Raw genomic sequence first — 21,857 nt, forward strand, 5'->3', positions numbered from 1 at the left:
ATTTTTAAAAAGGGTGCAAAAGTAAGTATGGGCACATGAAAAAATGCTCTACATCACTAATCATCAGGGAGATGCAAATCAAAACAACAATAATATATCATCTCATACCACAGAGACTGGCACAAATCAAAAAGAATAAGAACAACCAGTGCTGGCATGGATGTGGGGAGAAAGGGACTCTCTTTCATTGTTGGTAGGAATGCCAACTGGTCCATCCTTTATAAAACAATCTGGACATTCCTCAAAAAACTAGAAATTGAGCTTCCATATGACCCCTTAATACCACTTCTGGGAATATATCCCAAGGGTGCAAAAAAGCACAGTAGAAATGACATCTGCATCTGTATGTTCATTGCAGTACTGTTCACAATAGTCAGAATTTGGAAACAACTTGAGTGTCTGAGAACAGATGACTGGTTAGAGAAACTTTGGTACATATATGTATGGAACACTGTGGAATGTACTATGGAATACTATGCAGCTATAAGAAAAGATGAAGTCATGAAATTTGCTTATAAGTGGACTGTCTTTGAGAATATCATGCTAAGTGAAATGAGTCAGAAAGAGAGGGACAGACATAGAATGACTGCACTCATTTGCGGAAAATAAAATAATTTAATATGAGACTGACACCCAAGGACAGTAGAGACAGGGCCAAGAATATTGCTCCATGGTTGTTAGCCTGCTTCATGAGCTGGGAGAGAAGGCATCTGGGATAGAGAAGGGATCACTAAGTCAATAATTGTTGGAGGGATTGTTCGGGAAGGGAGATATATGCTGAAAGTAGATAAAGGACCAAACATGACAGCCTTTCAGTACTGCAAACCAAAATGCCTAAAAGTAGAGAGAAAGTATGGGAAAAATTGTCTGCCAAAGAGGTGGGGGGGTGAGATGGAAAGTGGGAATATTGGGGACATTGGTGGTGGAGAATGTGCACTGGTGGAGGGATGGGTGCTTGATCATTGTATGACTGAAACTAAAACATGAAAGCTTTGTAACTGTATTTTAGAGTGATTCAATTTTTTTTAAAAAAAAGTAAGTATGAATGTCCAGAACATCAATTGAACAGGGATAGCTAAATCATTTTGTGACGTGAACGTAGCTAAAAATAACTCTTGAATTGGAGGTTTACTGGTTCATTGTGAAGTGTGACTGGGATCAGTACCAGGTCCTTTCCTGTCGGGAAAATGTGGATTGATTCTAGGTAAAATAGCGTTCATTACCTTGATACTATTTGTTGATATCTAGTTCCATAAATTGCTCATTTCTACAACAAAATGATGTCTTTACAAAACCCCTCGTTCTAAAAATCACTTAAGTATAGTTCAAAAACACCTTACTGATAAGTATTGGTGAAAAAATTGTTACCTTGGTACTCTGTAGGGAGAATTAAAACAGTAAGAAAAGTTATATTCTTACAATACATATTTATGCCCAGGATTCATGTAACTCTCCATGACTGGGTGCCAACAGTTGGTAGCAGACATCAAAGGCTACGGAGTAAAATGATAGAAAACAAACTTAAACCAAGGACATTTGAAAACACTGAGAAATATTTCATAAATTCAGAAAATCCGCACTCTCTGCTCAGAGTAGGCCTACAATACAGAGATGGTATCTAGTGTATTTGGCCAAGGTATCACCTTCTGAAGTGGGTTCTCTGAAACACTGGTCTAAGAAAAGACTAATAAGTTCCTCAGTAAGAACAGTTTTGGAAACACTTTGTATCAACCCAATCCCAAAATCACCCCCCTACTCTTTCTCTCTCTCTCCCTCCCTCCTCTGTATCTGTCTCTGTCTCTCTGTCTCTCTCTTGGGGATATTGGTGGTGGAGGATGTGCACTGGTGGAGGGATGGGTGTTTGATCATTGTATGACTGAAACTCAAACATGAAAGCTTTGTAACTGTATCTTACAGTGATTCAATTTTTTTAAAAAAAGTAAGTATGAATGTCCAGAACATCAATTGAACAGGGATAGCTAAATCATTTTGTGATGTGAACGTAGCTAAAAATAACTCTTGAATTGGAGGTTTACTGGTTCATTGTGAAGTGTGACTGGGATCCTTGCGCGCGCGCGCGCGCACACACACACACACACACACACACACATCCATAGAGAAGATTCTAAAAATTCTTGTGAATTTGCTCATTTTACTTGATCATCAAAAGTGCCTCAGCAGCATTTGTCTAGTGGGTGATTACCCTATATTAGTATCACACGCCAGGCCCTGTGCTAATACTTCTACAGGAGCTCAAGGCACTCACACAATGGCCCGGAGTTTGCTCATCAGAAATAAGAATAAATAGTCCTATTTTAGTGAATCCTGATAAAAAAAAAAAAGAGGCTTAAGGTGGGTGAGAATTGCCTAGATATAGGATGGAGACGTAAGGGAAGACAAGCACAGATGGTCTAGAAATTTATTTTGGGGGTGACTGCAGTGTTGGGGAAGATAAACTCAGAAATGGAGACCAAAAGTGAGGAAGAAATAGGAAGCAACAGGGTAGGCGGCTTTGTGTGATAAAGAAGTAAATAGTCATTTGACACTTACAAAGAACCTTTCCCTTGGCTGGATAAAGGCATCTCCTATTCTTTTTGTTGTTGTTGTTGTTGTTGCTGTTGTTGTTGTTGTTGTTTGCTTTTTGGGTGACACCCGGCAATGCACAGGGGTTACTCCTGGCTCATGCACTCAGGAATTACTCCTGGCAGTGCTCAGGGGACCATATGGGATGCTGGGAATCGAACCCGGGTCGGCCACGTGCAAGGCAAATGCCCTACCCATTGTGCTATTGCTCCAACTCCTCCTATTCTTGTTTTGAAGGTATTTGAAATATGATATACTTTAGAGATAAAAACAACAAGCATACTGGCATGACAGCTTCTCAGGGCCCAGAAAAGTCAAGTCCCTAAATTTGCTCCTTCCTACTTTTTCTCTCTGTGCATTCCTCTAAAGTATGAATTACCCACTACCATCTACTTTTGCTTTCTATTTGATGATAAACAGTATTCTAGTTTTCTAAATGAAAGTAAGAATCCATATTTGGAGGGAGAGAGAGAGAGAGAGAGAGAGAAAGATGTGGGGATGAGAGAGGGGGCGAGAGGACATTTGCTGTCTTCTGTGGCTTAAAGAAAAATGTCACCAGACCCCATAGAGAAATGTGTCTCTGAAACTTTCTCCCATTGAATTCACATCAATGGTGCTTCCCACACCACCTCTTTGGTCTCTAACATCCCAGGACAAGAAGTCAATAGCGCACAAATTTATTATTCAGTCCAGAGTCTGGAAGAAATTAGACTGCACCTAATGGAATAGATTCCCCAAATCAAACTACCTTTGCTCAGAAGCTGAACACAGAAGGAAGTTTCTCTCTGTCAGAGAACACATACATGAAACATACTCAGTAAACTTCTGTGAATAAACAAACGAGTGAATGAATAATACCTGCAGAGAATGATGTCAGCATCTTAAACACCTTTAAAACAAAAAAAAGCACAAGATGACTTTTCTATCGCAGGGAGGCTGGTGAGTTTATTTACAACTCTAGATAATTCTGAAGCCTTTGGCAAATCAAGTAGAAATGCCCTCTGCCTACTATCCACCTTTTTCTTCTTTGAACTACTTGGAGCCTTTTGTGAAAACAGATTGCAATGTCCCACCTAGCTCAGCATGAAGCAATGTCGTGCCAGATTAATAATGCCTGCCACGGGCACAAGAGGCAGAATGGCAAGTGCTTCTTTCCACATTGTCTCTGCCAAGTCAGAACTCATCAAACATGGTTCCCCCGAACACATTGAGAAGAGTCTGGTTGTTCTACAAATACCACCTCTGATTTGTTTAACCTGCCTGGTACGCAGAGTTGAGTTTCTGAATGAGTTGGTGTTCAAAAATCCAATTAGTCTGCTTGGGTTCTGGAACTTATTTCTGATACTGACTGCAGTGGTAGGATATGACTCACAGACTAAGGTGCTCCAGGGGGCCTGCCTGAACACGCTGAGCCAGGGCTAGCTTTAAGACTGTCAAAGAAAAGTAGAAAGAGGCTGGGAACTGTAAGTGCGGTCAAGAAGGGAAGAATGCATGGAAAAGGGTGATCTCTCAAGACACTTCGCATATGAAGGCACTTGACTTAAAGAGTCTTGAATAAACCACCCTCCACTGAACTTTGCCCCAGGTGAAGGGAAGGGCCTATTCTTCCTACTTAGCTAACCTTCTCTGCAAAACCTCACCTCATTCTCCAAGCCAACCCCCTGGATTGGAAGGACCAATTCTGAAAGGTTAACTTGGAGGGTGTGCTGATCTGGGGTGTGTGCTTGTTCTCCTCAACCTAATTTCATAACTTTATATTTCATCTACTCCTAGTGTAATTAAATCTCTGATTATAGAGTCAGAGGGCTAAACAAGCTGTTTGTGTTTCACGACCTCAGTAATAGAACATTCAGTCACTCTTACCACTTCTCTTTTTTCCATGGATGAACTGTTTCATAAAGAACCTTGGGGGAAAAGAAACAAAAGCTCTATTAGAATCAGGAGAGTCTCCTCTTTGGCTGTTTTTGATGGCTTACAGCCAGTTTCTTTGTAACCTGGTAACTTTTCAGAGACTTGCAATCTGGATTCAAATTCTGGTAAGTTTCAAGGATCATATCATCCCAGAGATGGGAGACATCCAGCTTTCTTTATGGGCACCTGGATGATTGTAAAGACACTGACATGCCAGGCAATTGCTCTACTCTACAAAGGCCCCCCTGAGTGCTTACACCGAAGAATAGCACCTCAGGAAGCAACTCTCACAACTGCCTCCAGAATATAAGGAATATAGGCCATCAAGAAGCATGAATGCTCGTGGTCATTCAAGATATGGCCCCACTCAAAACCACTGCAAAAAGCTTTTAGCAGGAACTGGAGAAAATATCTCCTTTGAAGTTGCTATGAAGACAACTTTGGCAGATGAATTAACAAACAAAAAAGAAAAAGCTAGCAAAGAATTCTTGATCAAACACATAGAGCTTGCCATTCAGCCTGAAAAAGAATAATTAAAACGTAGTTTGCTTGTTCAATATCTCAAACAAAGAGACAATCAGAAAATAGGACCTAATAGCCTGATAAATTGCTTGGTATTTTCACTTCTAGGACTGAGCAATTAGATCTGACAAATGATTTTTTTCTTCTATGGAATATAAACATAAGAGACTCAGGATATACTCCAAGCTTGAGCTAACTGATTTCTAAACAGTGTTCAAGATGCTTCCTGCAGAAACAAGCATTCCAGAAAATACCATCATCAATCACCCATTTCCCCTTGTCTGAGTTGTACACAAGTAACATCCTTTCGGCTGGGGGATAAAGGAATGGGGGAGGGCGTCCCGAGTACTCACGGCAACCAGGAGATTAGCGCAGAGGTGTGGAGAATCATCCAGCAGGAAGGTGGGCGCTGAGCCTCCCACCGCAGTGCCCCACCATCACGCGGGCCCGCCCTGACACCTCCCAAGGTCCCCTGTCAGCAGGTGTAATCCAGCTTCTCCATTTCCAGAAGGGAAGCTCAGGAGGCCCCAGTGAAAACCAACTGCTTGTTGTGAGAAGCCAGTCTGAGAACTGTAAAACTGCCCAGGGTTGCAGGGCTTGTGCAAGTCCGTGATTCACTCCACAATGGGTTCACCAAACACACCTAAGAGAAATGACAGGTTTCTCTTGTCTGAGGCAAATCAATTAAAGTGAGTCACCGCCACTTGTTTGTCCTTGAATTCTTTATCTCAGATGATTATGTGGGACTCTCTGGGTTGGAACTACTCTTGCACTCGTGTAATTAGAATATGGGTGATAAAATGCAAAGTGGTCTTGATAGTTTCAAAAGATGATTACTTTTTTTTTTTTGTCTATACTGATGTGAAACATGGAAAGAGTAGTTAGGAAACTGACTAGTAGTTAGGTAAATCTAACCCCTACCTTAATTGCAAAGTGATTTTTTTTTTCATTTTGTGATGACTGGGGCAAGAAATCATTTGTGAGCCTCTGTCCAGGTCTCTATGAAGACTGTAGCAATGAAGAATTTGGGCCTAGAAAGACACGTTCTCTAACATGTGGAAATTTGGCACAATCCGACACTGCCCAGGGGAACCAGCTTGACTTGTCTCAACACCCTTTAGTCCTAAGTATCCCAATCTAGTGTGTTCTATTTACATACCTCCCTGACCCCCAAATCTAATACCAACCTTCACTGAAATATTGTCAGAAATAAATACATGTTCCTGGGGCAGGGAAGGGAGAAGATTGACACTAAGAATAAAATAAGTGAAAAGCAATTTTGTTAGTCTTTTAAAGTCATGGAAACCAAGGAGACACTATTTTTGCAAAAAGTTCGTTTCGTTTTGGTCACCGACTATGTTCTGGGTCATTTGAGAATTTGAAAAAACCAGCATCCTCAAACTTTTGACTTTGTGATCAAAGAACTTTATTGAACACATTTTAAGTGCAAGGCCCTTTGCTCTGCTTCTGACAAACAAAAGTGAGGAAACACAGTGAGCGAACACAGTGAATGATTCTATCCCTGATGGTTTACAGTGTTATCTGCAAAAGAAACTCTATGGGCACAAGAAAGACTAAAAGTCAGTTCACAATATAACACAATAAATACTAAATACAAAGTGTGTGGCAGAGATGAGATGTATCACAGGATATCACATGAGGCAAATCAGTATTGCTGGATAGACTAATCAAGGAAGACTTCATGGAGCAGGCAAAGAATGAAGCAGAACTCAGACAGTGTGAAAATATCAAGTCACTCTTTCGCAGGCAAGGACTCCTATGTTACAGCAACATTGAATGAATGTAACCTTCAGAACTCAGCAGATTTGGCAAGCTGATAGCCTCGATTGAACAACATTTGGTTGAACAAGATTGAAACAAATGCTTTATCTTCTTTTTTTTAGATGCCAATAAACTGAGAATGTAGAGAAAAGGGAAACTCTTTACATAGTGGGAAGGGAAGTTGGTGTAGTCACTGTGAAAAACATTATGGATGTTTACAGAAAAGTAAATAGAGAACTACCATACAATCCAGGAGGTCCATCCCTAAGTGTTTACCCAAAGTAAATAGAAGCCCTAATTAAAAACAATATTTGTAGAGACACAGGTTGGGCTTTGGGCAAAATGTGTTAGTTATAGGTGCACACTTTAAGTTGTAAGATGAGTCCTGGAGGTGTAATGTTGAGTCTAGTTAAGAAAACTGTGTCATAGATTTGAAATTTCTTACTCTGCAGCAGTAAGTAATTTCTGATAAAAAGTTTTATCAGAAGAAAAAAAGTACTATGATAGATGCAAATGATTATTCCAGTGGATCGTTTAACAGTATATAAAAATGCTCATGTTTTTGTTGATAGCTGAAGCTAATATACACATTATTCATTCATATGCCAATACAAAAAGATTTTGAAAAGTCAATGAGATAATTTCTCCTTCTTCTTCTTCTTCTTCTTCTTCTTCTTCTTCTTCTTCTTCTTCTTCTTCTTCTTCTTCTTCTTCTTCTTCTTCTTCTTCTTCCTCCTCCTCCTCCTCCTCCTCCTCCACCACCACCTCCTCCTCTCTCCCTGACCCCCTCTCCCTCCCCATCTCTTCTTCATCTTTGGGCCATACCAAGCTGTGTTCGGAGCTTATTCCAGGTTGTATGCTCAGAAATCTCTCATAGTGGAACTTGGAGAACCGTATGTGGTACTGGTTGACTATGTGCAATACAGGCACCTTACTTGCTGTACTATCTCTCCAGCCCCTTGATGCACTCATTTCCATGAGTTTCTATATACCACCTCAAGCAAAGTCCATGCCTACATGTTTGCTTGTGTTTTTTGTGTATGCATGAATTTTCAGGTACCCTCATAAAGGCAACTAAAACCATTTAATTGTCATTTATTATTTACTAAATAATATTCCAGTTTTTTTACTTACATTTATTCATTTAATATGTACAACAACCCTATGAGATAAGCTCTCTTATTGCCAATTTGTTTATGGGAAAATCAAATCTAAGTAATTTAAATAACCTTCTGAAGGATTGTTATCCATTATACTATATATTTTCTCCTTAAATTTCCCTGGGATGCAAAAGGAGAGAGAGAACACAGGGGATTGCCCTGCCACAGAGACAGGGGGGATGGGGGGATGGGGGTGGGAGGGATATTATCCATGGTGGTGGAAAATGGGCACTGGTGGAGGGATGGGTATCTGATCATTGTATAATTGAAACCAAAGCACATAAAATTGTAAATCTACAACTTTAAAAAAAAAATAAAATACAATAAAGGGAAAAAAAAAATTTCCCTGGGATGCTGGGGAAACTCCTTGAGTCACCCCTTCCTTCATGACATGTGAGCAGGACACAGACAGGTCTTAGCCTGGTTTCTCCCCAACTCCTCTTCTGCCTTGAGGGGCAAGGATATCTCTCAGGTGGATACACACTGGGTTGTGGGCCCCAAGACTAAGAATGTTCCTTCTTCAAAGAACTTTCAAATAATTATTCAGACTCTCTGTCAGCATTGAGAGCCTTTCTTGGTCAATAAAAAGCCCAAGGTCAAATGCTTTTCCCATCACCTTATCCAAGGAATGACTACAATTGAGTCGGTTGTGCCTCTACACCAATGTGCATGCTCAGTAAACAACACAAGAAAGAAAACAGACCTCCTATCAGTACCAGTGTTCAGAGTATCCAGTTGTAATATAGAAGCAATTGGACTCAGTCTTTTCTAAAGTATTTCCTGATTACTCAACTTCATTCTGTCCTCACTTCGATCTATTGTCTCTGGGTAAGTGACGTATTTCCCTTTGTGTCTGTTCCTCTTCCCCTCCCTTGAAGAGTCCCAAGAGATATGCTGGAAAATACCAACTCAGAACCATCATCTGAAGTATAGGGATGAAAGTGATTGCCTTGTATACAGCTGATGAAGGTCCTATCCTCATCACCACATGGTCTCCTGAGCACCACCAGATATGGTCCCACAGAGTTAATGGCTGGCTCCATTGAAATGGATGCAGTCGTCCCAAAATGAGCCGTGCCACTTGAAAGATGAATCCTCCAGATGGTATATTTTCCCATCTTCTTACCTCTTTATTCTATTTGTTTTTCTAAAACTTCCCTTTTCAGTAAATAGGGTGGGGGTGGGGCAGAAGGAATTGTTTATGCACAAAGAAAGTCTCACTAATTAATCCTAGCTCTTGGGATAATTTGGGGATATTCTTGTTTCCCTTTTTTTTTATTCGCCTATTTTCTTCTTCATCTGTCCATATGCTGTGTACCTTATTAAATAGCTTCCTCTTGTTTTCTTCCTAGAAGTTTTCCTACTGAAACTACTGGTATAGATAACCACATTGGTGGCTCCTAGTTTGAATGTTGAATTTGTTTACATACTGTTATGAAAATGAGCAGTTCTCTGCTTGAAATATAATATTTCCCCTTCCCTATCCCAGGTTTCAAAACATTGTTATTGAAGGCTAAGATTACATTGTCAGAGCTGACAACAATTTCTTTCGTGGCTCCATGGATTTTAGAAGCAAGTCCTGGCTGAGAGCCATCAGAACTCGAACTTGAGGATTTGTGAGCTCTCACTCCAGACTTCAGTCTCCTTCATTTTAAACCAGCATCTTTCTTGTCCAGCTTTTCATTTAGCTTATGACCAAAGACATTGCATCAAAGTCCCAACTGCGGCCACCATGCAATCCGCTAAAGTTTGTAGAGATGGAAGGGACGGGCAGCGAAGCTCATCTTGTAGAACAGGCAATGGCCTACTTTGAGTCAACCCAACTTTTGACGATGACTCACAAGGGTGTCTCCCTCAGCCACCCACAGAATCCAGCCAGGTGATATCCAGGTCATTTCTCCCCAGGTGAGCTGAAACACTTTTCCTGACTGGAAACGCCTTCCAGCAGCATGGTCCGGATGCCTGGGGAAACCGACATCCCACCACTTTCTGGAGGACTTGAAGAGCACAGGATGTATAGGTTTGTGTTGGGGGGAAATGTTGACCAGCAAAGAAGAACTTAGACCTCTAGAGGGACCTTTCATCCTTCCCCACTGGGCCCTCATCCACCAGCACCACGGTGTGGGAGGTTTCTTCATAATCCCAGAGGCCAGAAGACAGGAACAAGCACATTCCTCCTGAGGGCTCTGCCATCCCTGGAATGTATGACCTTGTCAAGAACAGAAAAATCACAGCTTTACTGTCCAAGCAGCAAGACCCAAATACCTCACCACAGCTCTCGCCTGACTGACTCTCTCTGTCTTGAACAAGAACCTCTTTGGGTAGCACCAGCCCCTGAGTCAATGGAGAAACTCTAGGTCACTCTGAAATCCAGGGCATGCCAATGTGGAGCTACAAACCTTGTCTCACCCTTGGGCCCATCCACATCTTTGGACAAAAACCCTTTAGGCTGAGGGAGTCGCTCTGTAGGGGACTCTCTATGCTTACCTGAGTGCCTCTCTTGACATCTCTCTCTGCTTCTGTCCTTGACACTGAATCTGTCCCTTTGTGAGTCTCAGTCTCTGGGTTTCTCTCTGTATTTCTATCTCCCTGTCTCTCTGTTTCTATCTCTGTCTCTTTCTTCTTCTCTCTTTCTTTTTATAGACACCTCAACTACACTTCCCTGCCTTACTGCACATGCAGATCTAAGGTATAGGGGATGTCTGTCTCCTGGTTGGGTCTTTCTGTAAATCTAGAGGAATACAAAAGATGGAAGATTGAAATCCCTGTCCGCCCATGTCCGTGTATCTGGGTGACTCCCTTCCCACCAGAGTGAGGGTAGAAACATTTCTGATTCCCCGAGACATCCTTCCTTCTGTTTCTCTCTCTGACACTGCTGCAGAGTAAGCAAAACATAAACTGCCCCACCAGTCCTGAGGCCTCTCAAAGAGTGTTTCCCATGACTCATTGATCTTGTAATACTATGGAAAAGAGGGGCACTGGGAGATGCTGTCATTATCCAGAGAAATAAAGGTGGGACTGGAGAGATAGTATAGTTGGAAAGGCGATTGTCTTTAGGGCAGCTCACCCAGTTTTGATTCCTGGCACCCCATATGGTCCTCTGTATCTGCCAGGAAAGATTCCTGAGCAGAGAGTCAAGAGTAACACCTGAGCACTGCCAGTTGTGGCCCCCAAACAGAAACAAAAACAAAAAATTCGAGAGTAATGAAGGAGAAGTCCGAGCAGCTGTGAAGAACAAGCACCTTTGTTCATTCCCCTCTTTCTTCTTTGAGCTAACTTATAAACATTCTCAGACATCATTAATTGTTTCATAGAGAACTTTCAGTTTACTGGTACTTAGAAATATAATCCCATCCCTTAGAAATATAATTCCATTCCATGCTAGGTGAGACTAGATAGTAAAGAGAGAGAGAGAGAGAGAGAGAGAGAGAGAGAGAGAGAGAGAGAGAGAGAGAGAGAGAGAGAGAGAGAGAATTTTTAATTAAGGGGGATTTTTTAAAATGAGAATAAATCAAATCACAATTTTCTTTTTTTTCTTTTTGGGTCACACCCAGTGAGGCACAGGGGTTACTCCTGGCTCTGTACTCAGGAGTTACTCCTGGCGGTGCTTAGCGGACCATATGGGATGCTGGGAATCGAACCTGGGTCGGCCGCATGCAAGGCAAACGCCCTACCCACTTGTACTATTGCTCCAGCCCCAAATCATAATTTTCTTAAAGGAAGGCCATGTGCCATACTTATACGGATGGATTACTTGCACTTACCTCCCTGGATCGAGAGACAGTTGCTTTGTTAGCTCGGCCCTTTGGTGGGGTGGCAGGAGAAGTCAGATGAGACATTCTGTTGAAGAATAAATGTATAATTGCAAATTATTCCAAACACGTAGAGAACTTCATTTTTTCCTTTCACCTATCATCTCTCTCTGTCTTGGTACTAGTCCACTAAGAACATGAGAACAGATTTATGTAAGAGGTCCTTTTCCTTCCTGTATGGGCTTGCTCTTCTGGGTAAGGTCCCATTTGGAGGGAGATGGGGAGAAGCAACTGATAAGCATGGAGGAAGAGAGAAGCCCTAACATGACTTCTAGTTCCTTAACTTGCTTCTTTTCCAGATGGCTGCTGAGAGCCTCAATGATCTGGCCACCCCAATCATGCACCGGGCTCTAAAGCATCCTTAGTTCTGGGGAGATGGCTCAAAGGGCTGGAGTACATGATTTACATGTGGGAACTACTGGCTTGAATCCAACATCAATGGTCCCTGAACACTGCCCATGAGTCCCTGACAAATTAAATGAGACATTCTTTGCTTCATTATCTAAGATGTGTAATACATGAATTTATTAGTAGAATTCTTATGACATAAGCATAGGTGAATTCATCAAATCAGGTATAAAATATATACATACAAGCACATTTATTTAAAAATGGTCTAGATTATTTTATCTTACTTTGGGGGGTTGAATTATATAGTTATTTAGTTTTTTAAGCAACTGCTGCAAAAAAAAGATCTCTAGATATGCTTATAACATAAAACATTTACTGTTTCCCATTTCTTTTCTTTATTTTTCTTTTTAGCTTTTGGGTCATACCCAGTGATGCTCAGAGGTTACTTCTGTCTCTGCACTCAGGAATTACTCCTGGCAGTGCTCAGGGGACTATATGGGATACCGGGGATCGAACCCAGATCAGCCTCACACAAGGCAAATGCTCTACCCGCTGTACTATTGCTCAGGGCCGCATACTGTTTCCCATTTTTATGGATGTATCATCATTTACAATACTGCTAATGGTTCTTTCATGCATACATTATTCCAACACCACACCCACCACAAGAGCAAACACATTTACTCTCTTGAGGTTGGGGAGTGGAATGGACATTTCTCAGGCAGGAGACGAGTGGATAATTAAGTGTGAACTGTGGATAATTGCTCCCTAGTGATCAGACACAAAGCAGAAGAGAATATACGAAGAAGCCTACTTTCTCTGCAGAGGGCTGACAAAGTTCATTTGCGATGCACTAAGGCAAGTGGGTAGAATGAAGATTTTCAAGTTAGGATCACTTTTTATTAGACAAGGTGTTAACCTTAATCTTGTAGCACATGAAAAAAAAATCACTGGAGGGTTTTAAAAAATTCACTAGGGAGCTGGAGAGACAGCACTATGGGTACAGAACATGCCTAGCATGTGGCTGGTCTTCCCTGACATTTGGTTCCCTAAGCATGAAGTCAGGAGTAAGCCTTGAGCACAGTTGGGTATGGCCCCCAAACAAACCAACAAAAGAATTCATTAGTCTACCACCCCCCCCCAAAAATTATGGTTATATTTAAAAGGGGGATGAGTAGAGTGTGAATGGTGGTGTTTTGAAAAAGCTCTGAATTTTTATTAAAGTTCGATCCTAGTTAAAACCATGGACTCAGACAACAACTGTTACTAACGTTCTAGCTATAATCCCGATTTATCTTTCACATAAAGCACAAATACAATGGAGTACTATGTAACTGTTAGAAAAGATGAAGTCATGAAATTTACATACAATGGTACTACATGGAAAGTATCATGCTAAGCGAAATGAGTCAGAAAGAGAGGGATAGACATAGAAAGATTGCATTCATCTAGGGGATATAAAGTAACAAAATAGGAGATTAATACCCAAGAATAGCCGAGATCAGTACCAGGAGGATTACTCCATAGCTTAGAGGCCAGCTGGGCATTCTAGGGGAAAGGGCAGCTCAGATAGAGAAGGGAGCACCAAATAAAGGGTGTTTGGAGGATTCTCCCAGGAGGGGAGATGCATGTTGAAAGTAGACTATGGACTGAACATGTTTGCCACTCAATGCCTCTTTTGCAGACCACAATACCCAAAAGGAGAGAGAGAGAACAAAAGGGAATGCCCTGCCACAGAGGCAGGGGGGATGGGGGGATGGGGGTGAGAGGGATATTATCCATGGTGGTGGAAAATGGGCACTGGTGGAGGGATGGGTATTTGATCATTGCATAATCAAAACCCAAGCACAAAAATTTGTAAATCTACAACTGTACTGCATGGTGTTTCACTAATAAAAAAAAAATTTTTAATTTTTTAAAAAAAAAAAGTACAAATAAGTGGACACAGTGACGCCTTTGAAAACTTCCCTAAGGAAGCATGGACCAAAGCTGAAAACAAGAAAAGAAAGGGACAGGGTGGATTTAGCAGTAGAGCCCCACCTCTCTCTTGAGAGCACAGTGGTAAACCCGAGTGAGATCGTAGGAAAGTGTTTACACCAGGCAGGCTGGTTTGGACACAAATATTTACACTGCACAAAGACTCCATCATGGCTCTAATGAGTGGTTGTCAACCTCAATTACATTCCTCAAACCCAAGCCACACTGTAGATCAATCAAATTAGCACCTCAAAGGATGGGACCAGGTAGCATTTTCTGAAGCTTCCCAGTTGATCACCACGTTTGGTCAAGATTGAGAAGCCCCACGCCCCGTTGCTGGAGCAATAATATAGCAGCTAGGGCTTTTGCCTTGCATGTGGCTGACCCAGGTTCAATCTCCTGCACCCGTTATGGTCTCCCAAGTTTTACAAGTAGTGATTCCTGAATGCAGAGCCAGGATTAATCCCTGAACATTGTCATGTGTAGCCCCAAAACCAAATAAATAAATAAGTTTGAGACCATTGGTTACACTTGTTGTCCAGAAAGCCTGTTTGTTTTTTGTTTTGTTTTTTCTAATTTTGTTTTTACCTTTCCCAGCTAGATTAAAATAGGTCAGCAATCTCACAGGCACAGACCAAGGTCTAGGAGTAAGATGTAAAAATTTAGATAAAAGTAAGGGGCGAATGGAATTTTAAAAAATCAAGGGGTGAAAATAAACTATTGGCCGTTAACCCTATTATAGGTAAGAGAGACAAAGATAGATTTCTCTGGGGGTGAAAAGGCAAGGAGTGAACATACAGGGGACACACACAGGCCTCAGTGCACGTATGAGCTGTCAAACCCCTCATGCAAATCTCTGCCAGCTAGTCCCCGAGGCCTCCCCAAGGAAATACAGATCCAATTACACGTGGATGTGGGAAACTTTAGCTCACCACCTCTCTTCTTGCTAGGTATGTTCTCCGGTTCCCCCGAAATTTTACTGATATTTAAATGTTTTCCTGGGCCAGGGAAATGGCTTAATAGGCTGAATACTTGCCTGGCTTGCATAAAGCCTGGGTTTAATCCCCAGCACCATGTGGTCCCCAGAGTGCCACCTGGAGTGACCCCTGAGCACAGAGCCTGAAATACAACCAGATATGGCCAATCCACCTCCAATAATAAATAAATAAATCTATTCCAACGTATCCCTCACTCAGGCCAGTTACTGTGTCACACATTTAAATAACATAAATTCTAAATTATAGAAAATAGAGTCAAAGCTGTGTATACTACTGTCTACAGCTAAACTTCTTCCTATGACATCCCTCAATAGGCCTCGAGCTGCCTTCTCTAATTCCAGGAACCACAGCAGCCTGTTCCTCAAGAAAATCAAGCTAATAGGAAGTTCTTTATGTAGGGTGAGAATTTGTTTCCCTAGGATTTTCCTGCTTCGGGTGTGGTTTAAACAATTAGAGTTAAAGAGAGTAAGAGGGAAGAATCTGAGACTTTTTATCGCCTAATTTTCTGCTTTATAACTTGAGGGTCACCCTTGCTGATCCTGCCACTTTGTCACTCGGCTCTGAGTGCATTTAAGGTTACTTTCTTCTTTTTTGGATGCGGTTCCAGTATTACAAAAACTACCAAAGCAGTTCAAGAAGGAGCACACTTGGCACCTCTGGGAAACCCGTACTACAAAGTGTAGGTTTGCAGCTGCCACAAACACCAACATCGTTACCTTGTCGAACACTTCAGCACAAAACTGGACATGGAAATTTTACCTCTGACATTCTGGAGATCCATTTCGCAGAGGTTATTCGTCCCTTTAAGGCTTCTCTTATCTAAATAAATGAAAGGAGGTAAGAATTAAAGCATCTAGAAGTTGACAAGTGTACCTAAACCTGGAAAAGATTATGACAAGGGATTGCATTGCTGTTGCTGGCTTGGGAAGTCGATCAGTAACAGAAAGAAGCTGTCGGGGAAGGTGGGAACAAAGGAGAGACAGGAGCTGGTATTAAAGACTCAAGGTCAAGGACCCTATTCACAAAACCCAAGGATAGGAAATATTGTTTCCTATAAATTTGAAGAAACCTTGGCATAGCTTCGGAAGTATCTTCAAAAACACCTGAGTGACATTTGGATCATTGAGTATTTCCCACAGTGTGTCACTTATTCAAACTTTTTATACTGAGACAATCCAGTTTTAAAAGGAGGGCTCAGAAAAGATGAAGTTATGAAATTTACATACAAGTGGTACTACATGGAAAGTATCATGTTAAGCGAAATGAGTCAGAAAGAGCGGGATAGACACAGAAAGATTGCATTCATCTGGGGAACATAAAGCAGCAAAAAGGGAGACTAACACCCAGGAATGGCTAAGATTAGTACCAGGAATTTTGCTCCATGAATGGAAGGCCAGCCACATGTTCTAGGTGAAAAGGAAGCTCAGATAGAGAAGAGAGCACCACATGAAGGGTGTTGTGAGGACCCTCTCAGGGTGGGAGAAGCATGCTAAAAGTAGTCTATAGACCAAACATGATTGCCACTCAATGCCTCTCTTGCAAAACACAGTACCCAAAAGAATAAAGAGAGAACAAGGGGGAATACCCTGCCACAGAGGCAGGATGGGACGGGGGGGAATGGGGGGTGGGAGGGATGCTGGGACCCGTGGTGATGGATGACGGGCACTGGTGGAGGGATGGGCACTTGATCATTGTATAACTGAAACCCAAGCACAAAATTTGTAAGCCTATAACTGTACCTCATGGTGTTTCACTAATAAAAAAAGAAAAAAATAAATTAAAAAAAATTTTAAAAAAAGGAGGGCTCAAGGAAGGAGACAGAACGGGGATTATGATGCTTTCCTTACACTTGGCCAACTCCAGTTCCATCTTTGGTACCACATATAATCCTTTAAGCATTGCCGGAAGTGATCCCTGAGCACAACCAGGTATGGCACCCCACAGAGATTAATTGTAGCAACTGGAGGGAGTTAACATTTTATGCTTTATTTGTTGAGATTTTATTTGCTTTCCTCACCGTCCACCTTTACTGGTTTTCTGGAGAACTTTCCTCTCTGCACCCTGTGTATTCAGGATAAAAGTCAGGAACTCCGTCTCCCCATGTCCCTTACAGCTTAGGTGCTGTTTTAGGACGTGGATGCAGCCCATCAAACATGTAGCAGGTGGAAGGGGACTTCCAAGACAGCAGAAGCAGCAACTGGACATTTGCACTCATTGTCTGCCGTGGGTCCAGCAGGCCCAGCAAAGCAGTGGTGTCTCTTGTGAAGCAGTTCTGTGCCACAGATTGGGAATGATTCCTGGGGTGTGGCACTCACACTGAGAAACCCAAGAGAGACCTTCCCAAAGATGATATTGTGAGATTTAATAAATACCTTCTCTGTTTCAGCTAGTTAAGAGTGAGTGTCTGAACAGATTTTAGGCAGGCTACTTGGTCTACTTCCTCAACTATAAAGCTAAAAATAGGAATCCCTTCAAATTTTCTGAAAGTTAATGCTTCACCTGATAAGAGCTTGAATGATGATAGATATTGCTTGCATTGTAAAGAGCCACATGGCTTTGGACATGTGTCTATATAAACGATGGAGCTGAGACTCCAATAAGTAGTTTTACTAGTGAGTATTTCAGATATTGATAATGCAGAAAATAAAAAACACAAGAGGATTGTACAGTACCTTTGGGTCCAGGATTGTTCCAAACACCAAAATGAAGAACCCCTGAGAAAGTAAAGAGAGAAGAAGATCCATTTACATAAAAATAATGAGGACTATAACAACAAATACCAGCATTAATTTTGGAACTGATAAAATGATTTTTAAAAAAGAAAAGAAAACTATGTTCTTAAATGTTTGGCTCATTTTAATCACAACACTGGGATTCCTCCAATCAACAAAGAAGCCTCTTCCATATGCCAACCACTGATCTAGATATTTTGAGGTACTCCAGTAACTAAATACTTGGGATAACCTAGTAACTAAATAGACCAAGATCCCTAATTCTTACACAACTATTCAGAAATTTAATTTTATTTTCACAAAATGAAAGTGTTTGGACATGTATCAGGAGTTTTGCATCTAACCAAAATTTGTGATTCAAGAAAGAGCAATAGCATAGTGGTAGGGCGTTTGCCTTGCACGCAGCCAACATGGTCAATTCGAGTTCGATTCCTCCGCCCCTCTCAGAGAGCCTGGCAAACTACTGAGAGTATCTCGCCCGCACGGCAGAGGCAGGCAAGCTACCCGTGACATATTCAATATGCCAAACACAGTTAACAACTAGTGTCACGATGGAGACGTTACTGGGCCCGCTTGAGCAAATCAATGAACAACGGGAGGACTGTGACCGTGAAGAAAGAGTTAGGTAAGAAGGTCCGGGGATAATCGTTCAGTAATAGAGTGCCTGCCTTGACACCATGAGGTCCAGGGTTAAATCCCCAGACTGGAAAAAAAAAACAGAAAATCCCAAGCTTCACTGACCAATCTTTCTCCCAGGTAAGCCCCCTTGGAACCAGAGAGAGAGAGCTCAACTAGTTAACTTGGCCTCTATTATGCACTTGCCTTCATAACAGAGGCCAAGCTTCAATTCCTAGCATTACATGTGCTCTCAAGAACCACAAGAAATAATCTTCAGACCCAGAGCAAGTACATCCCACACACAGTAACCTCCCCCCTCCACACACACACACAAACCTACCAGATTGGTCCCAGAAACAAAATCAAAATCAAGTCAAAAAACAAGGTAGGTAAGAAATTGCCTTATTATCCCTGGACAATTTAAATAAGGAAAGAAACTCCCAGAGGAAAAAACAAAAATAGATCATCTTAGCTTCCAAGAACATCTTAACCCTCCTTTCCTCTTTCCACAACCGAAGAACACTACATAACTTGCCAGAAAAAAAAATTGAGAACATAGTTACTTAGAAAAACAAAGACACAAAACAGATTGAACAGGGTAGGGAGAGAGTACAGCACTCTCCTTGCATGAAACCAACCCAGGCTCAGTCCCTGGCACCACATATGGTCCACCTAAGCTCTGCCAGAAGTGATCTCTGACTGCAGAGTCAGGAGGAAGTCCTTGGTACAGCTGTTGTTTCCTCTCCCTGAGAAAATGATTGAAATTCTAAGCGCTCAATGAGTGTCCAGAAATATATGATTTAAATATAATCCAGAGAGAGAGAGAGAGAGAGAAAATCAATTAGCTCATGCCTTATTGTCCATACAAAGTAAGATTCCAATAAATCAAAAGGAGCCTGCCCCTCTATAATAATCATCCATCTGAGTTTTCAGTTTTGTTTTTAAGGAAAGGAAGCTGAGAGATTCAACTTTCAAAATGCAATCGTAACATTTATTAGACAAAATTTCTCTTGAAAGTATAGTTACTCAGGCCTTGGTTCACCTCAGAAAGCAAGTGAGATAATGACCTTTGATTGATTCATCTCCTTGTTTAACTGCTCTAGTCGCATGGTTGAATGGGAGCCCCTACCCAGGCATAGGCCTGCTAATCTATGTAGGTTTAATACAAAAGGCATCATACAGATGTTATAACCAGTTGGTCATTAGAAGGAACAATTCTAACAACCCAGCTTCCAAGATGTAGAAAAGCTTGGTTGCTTGGTTGAGTGGTAGAGGACACCACAGGGACAAGCATAAGACCACCTGTTCTGTTTATTGTCCCCATACACTAATATACACATCTTCATTCACCCAATCCAACAAGTAATGCAAATCCTGGAGTGCTCCTATAACTTTCGTGTGATGCTAGTAGCCTACAAGAATAACCACTGAGAAAGCTCACTGTGACTCTGGAGAAATGTTGCCAGTATGGTCCATTATTACAACCTAGCATTTCTGATGATTCAAATACATCTCAGTCTTGATATGGTTTAGGAATATATGGTGAACCAGAGCATCCATAAATTTCTCCCAGAAGTTAAATTATTCAAACATATGAGAATTACAGTATAAACCTGTTCCTTTGTAAATATATAATTCTTTAGCTAAAAGATTCAAATGGATTTCTCTTTTTCTGAGATGCTTAACTTCTTGAGAATATATATATGTCTGCAACATTTAACATAATACTTGACAGAAAATAAATGCTCAATAAATATGGTGTCTGTGTACACCATATGTGTATATCTCTGTATGTTTTATTGCTTTATTTATGAATATGAATGCAACCTGCATTCATTAACCAATATTAATAACTATTGCATTATATAATATATTAATAGTTATAAATATTATAACTGCAAAATAATCTTCTGCTTGGATCAGGAAAATCTTCCACTTGATTATCATTTTGTTGGTCCCTGCTACCACATGAAAAGTCACACAGTTTCATTCAGAAAATTTGAAAAAAATTATTGATATATAAATTATGTTATCTGATCAAGTAAAATTTGTATAGATTTTCTGCTCTAACAGAAAAAGCACACTTTGAGCAAGGAAATCTCAAGATTCTCTCCAAAATTTCAAAATATTTGCTTTAGACTGAATGTTTGTGCCATCCCTGCCCCCTAAAATTATTAAATTCTTATACCCAATGTGATGGTATTTGGAAGTGGGCCTTTGTGAGATAATTTTATGAGGGTGGCATTATCAAAAATAGGATTAAAGAGAACACAGAGGATTCATCCCCTTGACCTTGCCACCATGTAAGGTGATAGAAAGAAGATAGATAGGAAGCAGGTTCTCCTGACATGAATTCTGCATGAACTTTGATCTTGGATTTTCTCAGCCTCAAGAACCGTAAGAAATTAATTTCTGTTCCCCATCATACATCCAGTCAATGGTACATTATAATCACAGCAGCCCAAAGTGTCAAGATATTTACTTTTCTCCTCCTAGAAAAATGGTATGGGTCCTTACACTTGATCCAGTCCACAATTACTTCTTTAAGAAAAGATTCCAACCAGATGTCATGGATTGACACAGTGAGAAGTCAAGGCAGCAAGTGACCAGTTAATAATACTTCTACTAAAGGCAGTGGTGAAGTTTTAAAACCAATGGATAAGGGCTGGAGTGACAGTACACTGAGGAGCGAACTTGCCTTGCATGCAGCCGACCCAGGTTGGATCCCCAGCATCCAATATGGTCCCCTGAGCACTGCCAGGAGTAATTCCTGAGTGCAGAGCAAGAGTAAGCCCTGAGCATAGTCGGGTGTGGCCCCAAAAAGCCATAAATAAATAAATAAAAATGAATTATCGTAAATGAATGAATAAATAAATCCAATGAATATAAAAGGCCTTTTATATTCTCTTTTATACTTTATATTCTGGCATTGCAAAGGTGACCTAATTAATAAAAAAATCTATATAATCAGCTGTTTTAAAATTCACAAACAAAAATAAAATAATGGAAGCACTACCCATTGGGCTGTACCACTGTAGCACTGTCATCCCATTGTTCATTGATTTGCTCTAATGGACACTGGTAACGTCTCCATTGGTCCCTGTCACATGCTAATGTAGCCCAATGGCATCTTCTCGCTCCGGGAACACAAAGTGAGACTTTTTTGGTACTGTTTTTGGCACATCAAACGTGCCACGGGTAGCTTGCCAGGCTCTGCAGAGCAGGTGGGATACTCTCAGTTGCTTTCCAGGCTCTCTGAGAGGGACGGAAGAATTGAACCCCAGTCAGTCGTGTGCAAGGAAAACGCCCCACCCGCTGTGCTATCGTTCCAGCCCACACCCATAGCTTACCAGGATTTTTCCCCTCTCCTGATGTGCTTATGAATCACTATTCTCAATCTTCTCTTCATCA

At 41.2% G+C, this 21,857-nt stretch overlaps 1 protein-coding gene across 1 annotated transcript in view; it reads right to left on the reverse strand.

Annotated features, from left to right (window-relative positions):
• Positions 1 to 10,098: 10,098 nt before the first annotated feature.
• LOC130034572 (adhesion G-protein coupled receptor F2-like) overlaps positions 10,099 to 21,857 on the reverse strand; it is a 31,987-nt gene continuing 20,228 nt past the window's right edge. The window contains exons 6-9 of the mRNA XM_056126185.1: positions 17,769 to 17,810; positions 15,856 to 15,915; positions 11,723 to 11,798; positions 10,099 to 10,167 (exon numbers count right to left, since the gene is read on the reverse strand). Coding sequence (XP_055982160.1) covers positions 11,751 to 11,798; positions 15,856 to 15,915; positions 17,769 to 17,810 — 150 coding nt within the window. The 3' untranslated portion in view covers positions 10,099 to 10,167; positions 11,723 to 11,750. The remainder of the gene's footprint in view (positions 10,168 to 11,722; positions 11,799 to 15,855; positions 15,916 to 17,768; positions 17,811 to 21,857) is intronic.

Source organism: Sorex fumeus, unplaced genomic scaffold (assembly GCF_029834395.1).
Source record: "Sorex fumeus unplaced genomic scaffold, SorFum_2.1 ptg000061l, whole genome shotgun sequence".
Lineage (NCBI taxonomy): Eukaryota > Metazoa > Chordata > Mammalia > Eulipotyphla > Soricidae > Sorex > Sorex fumeus.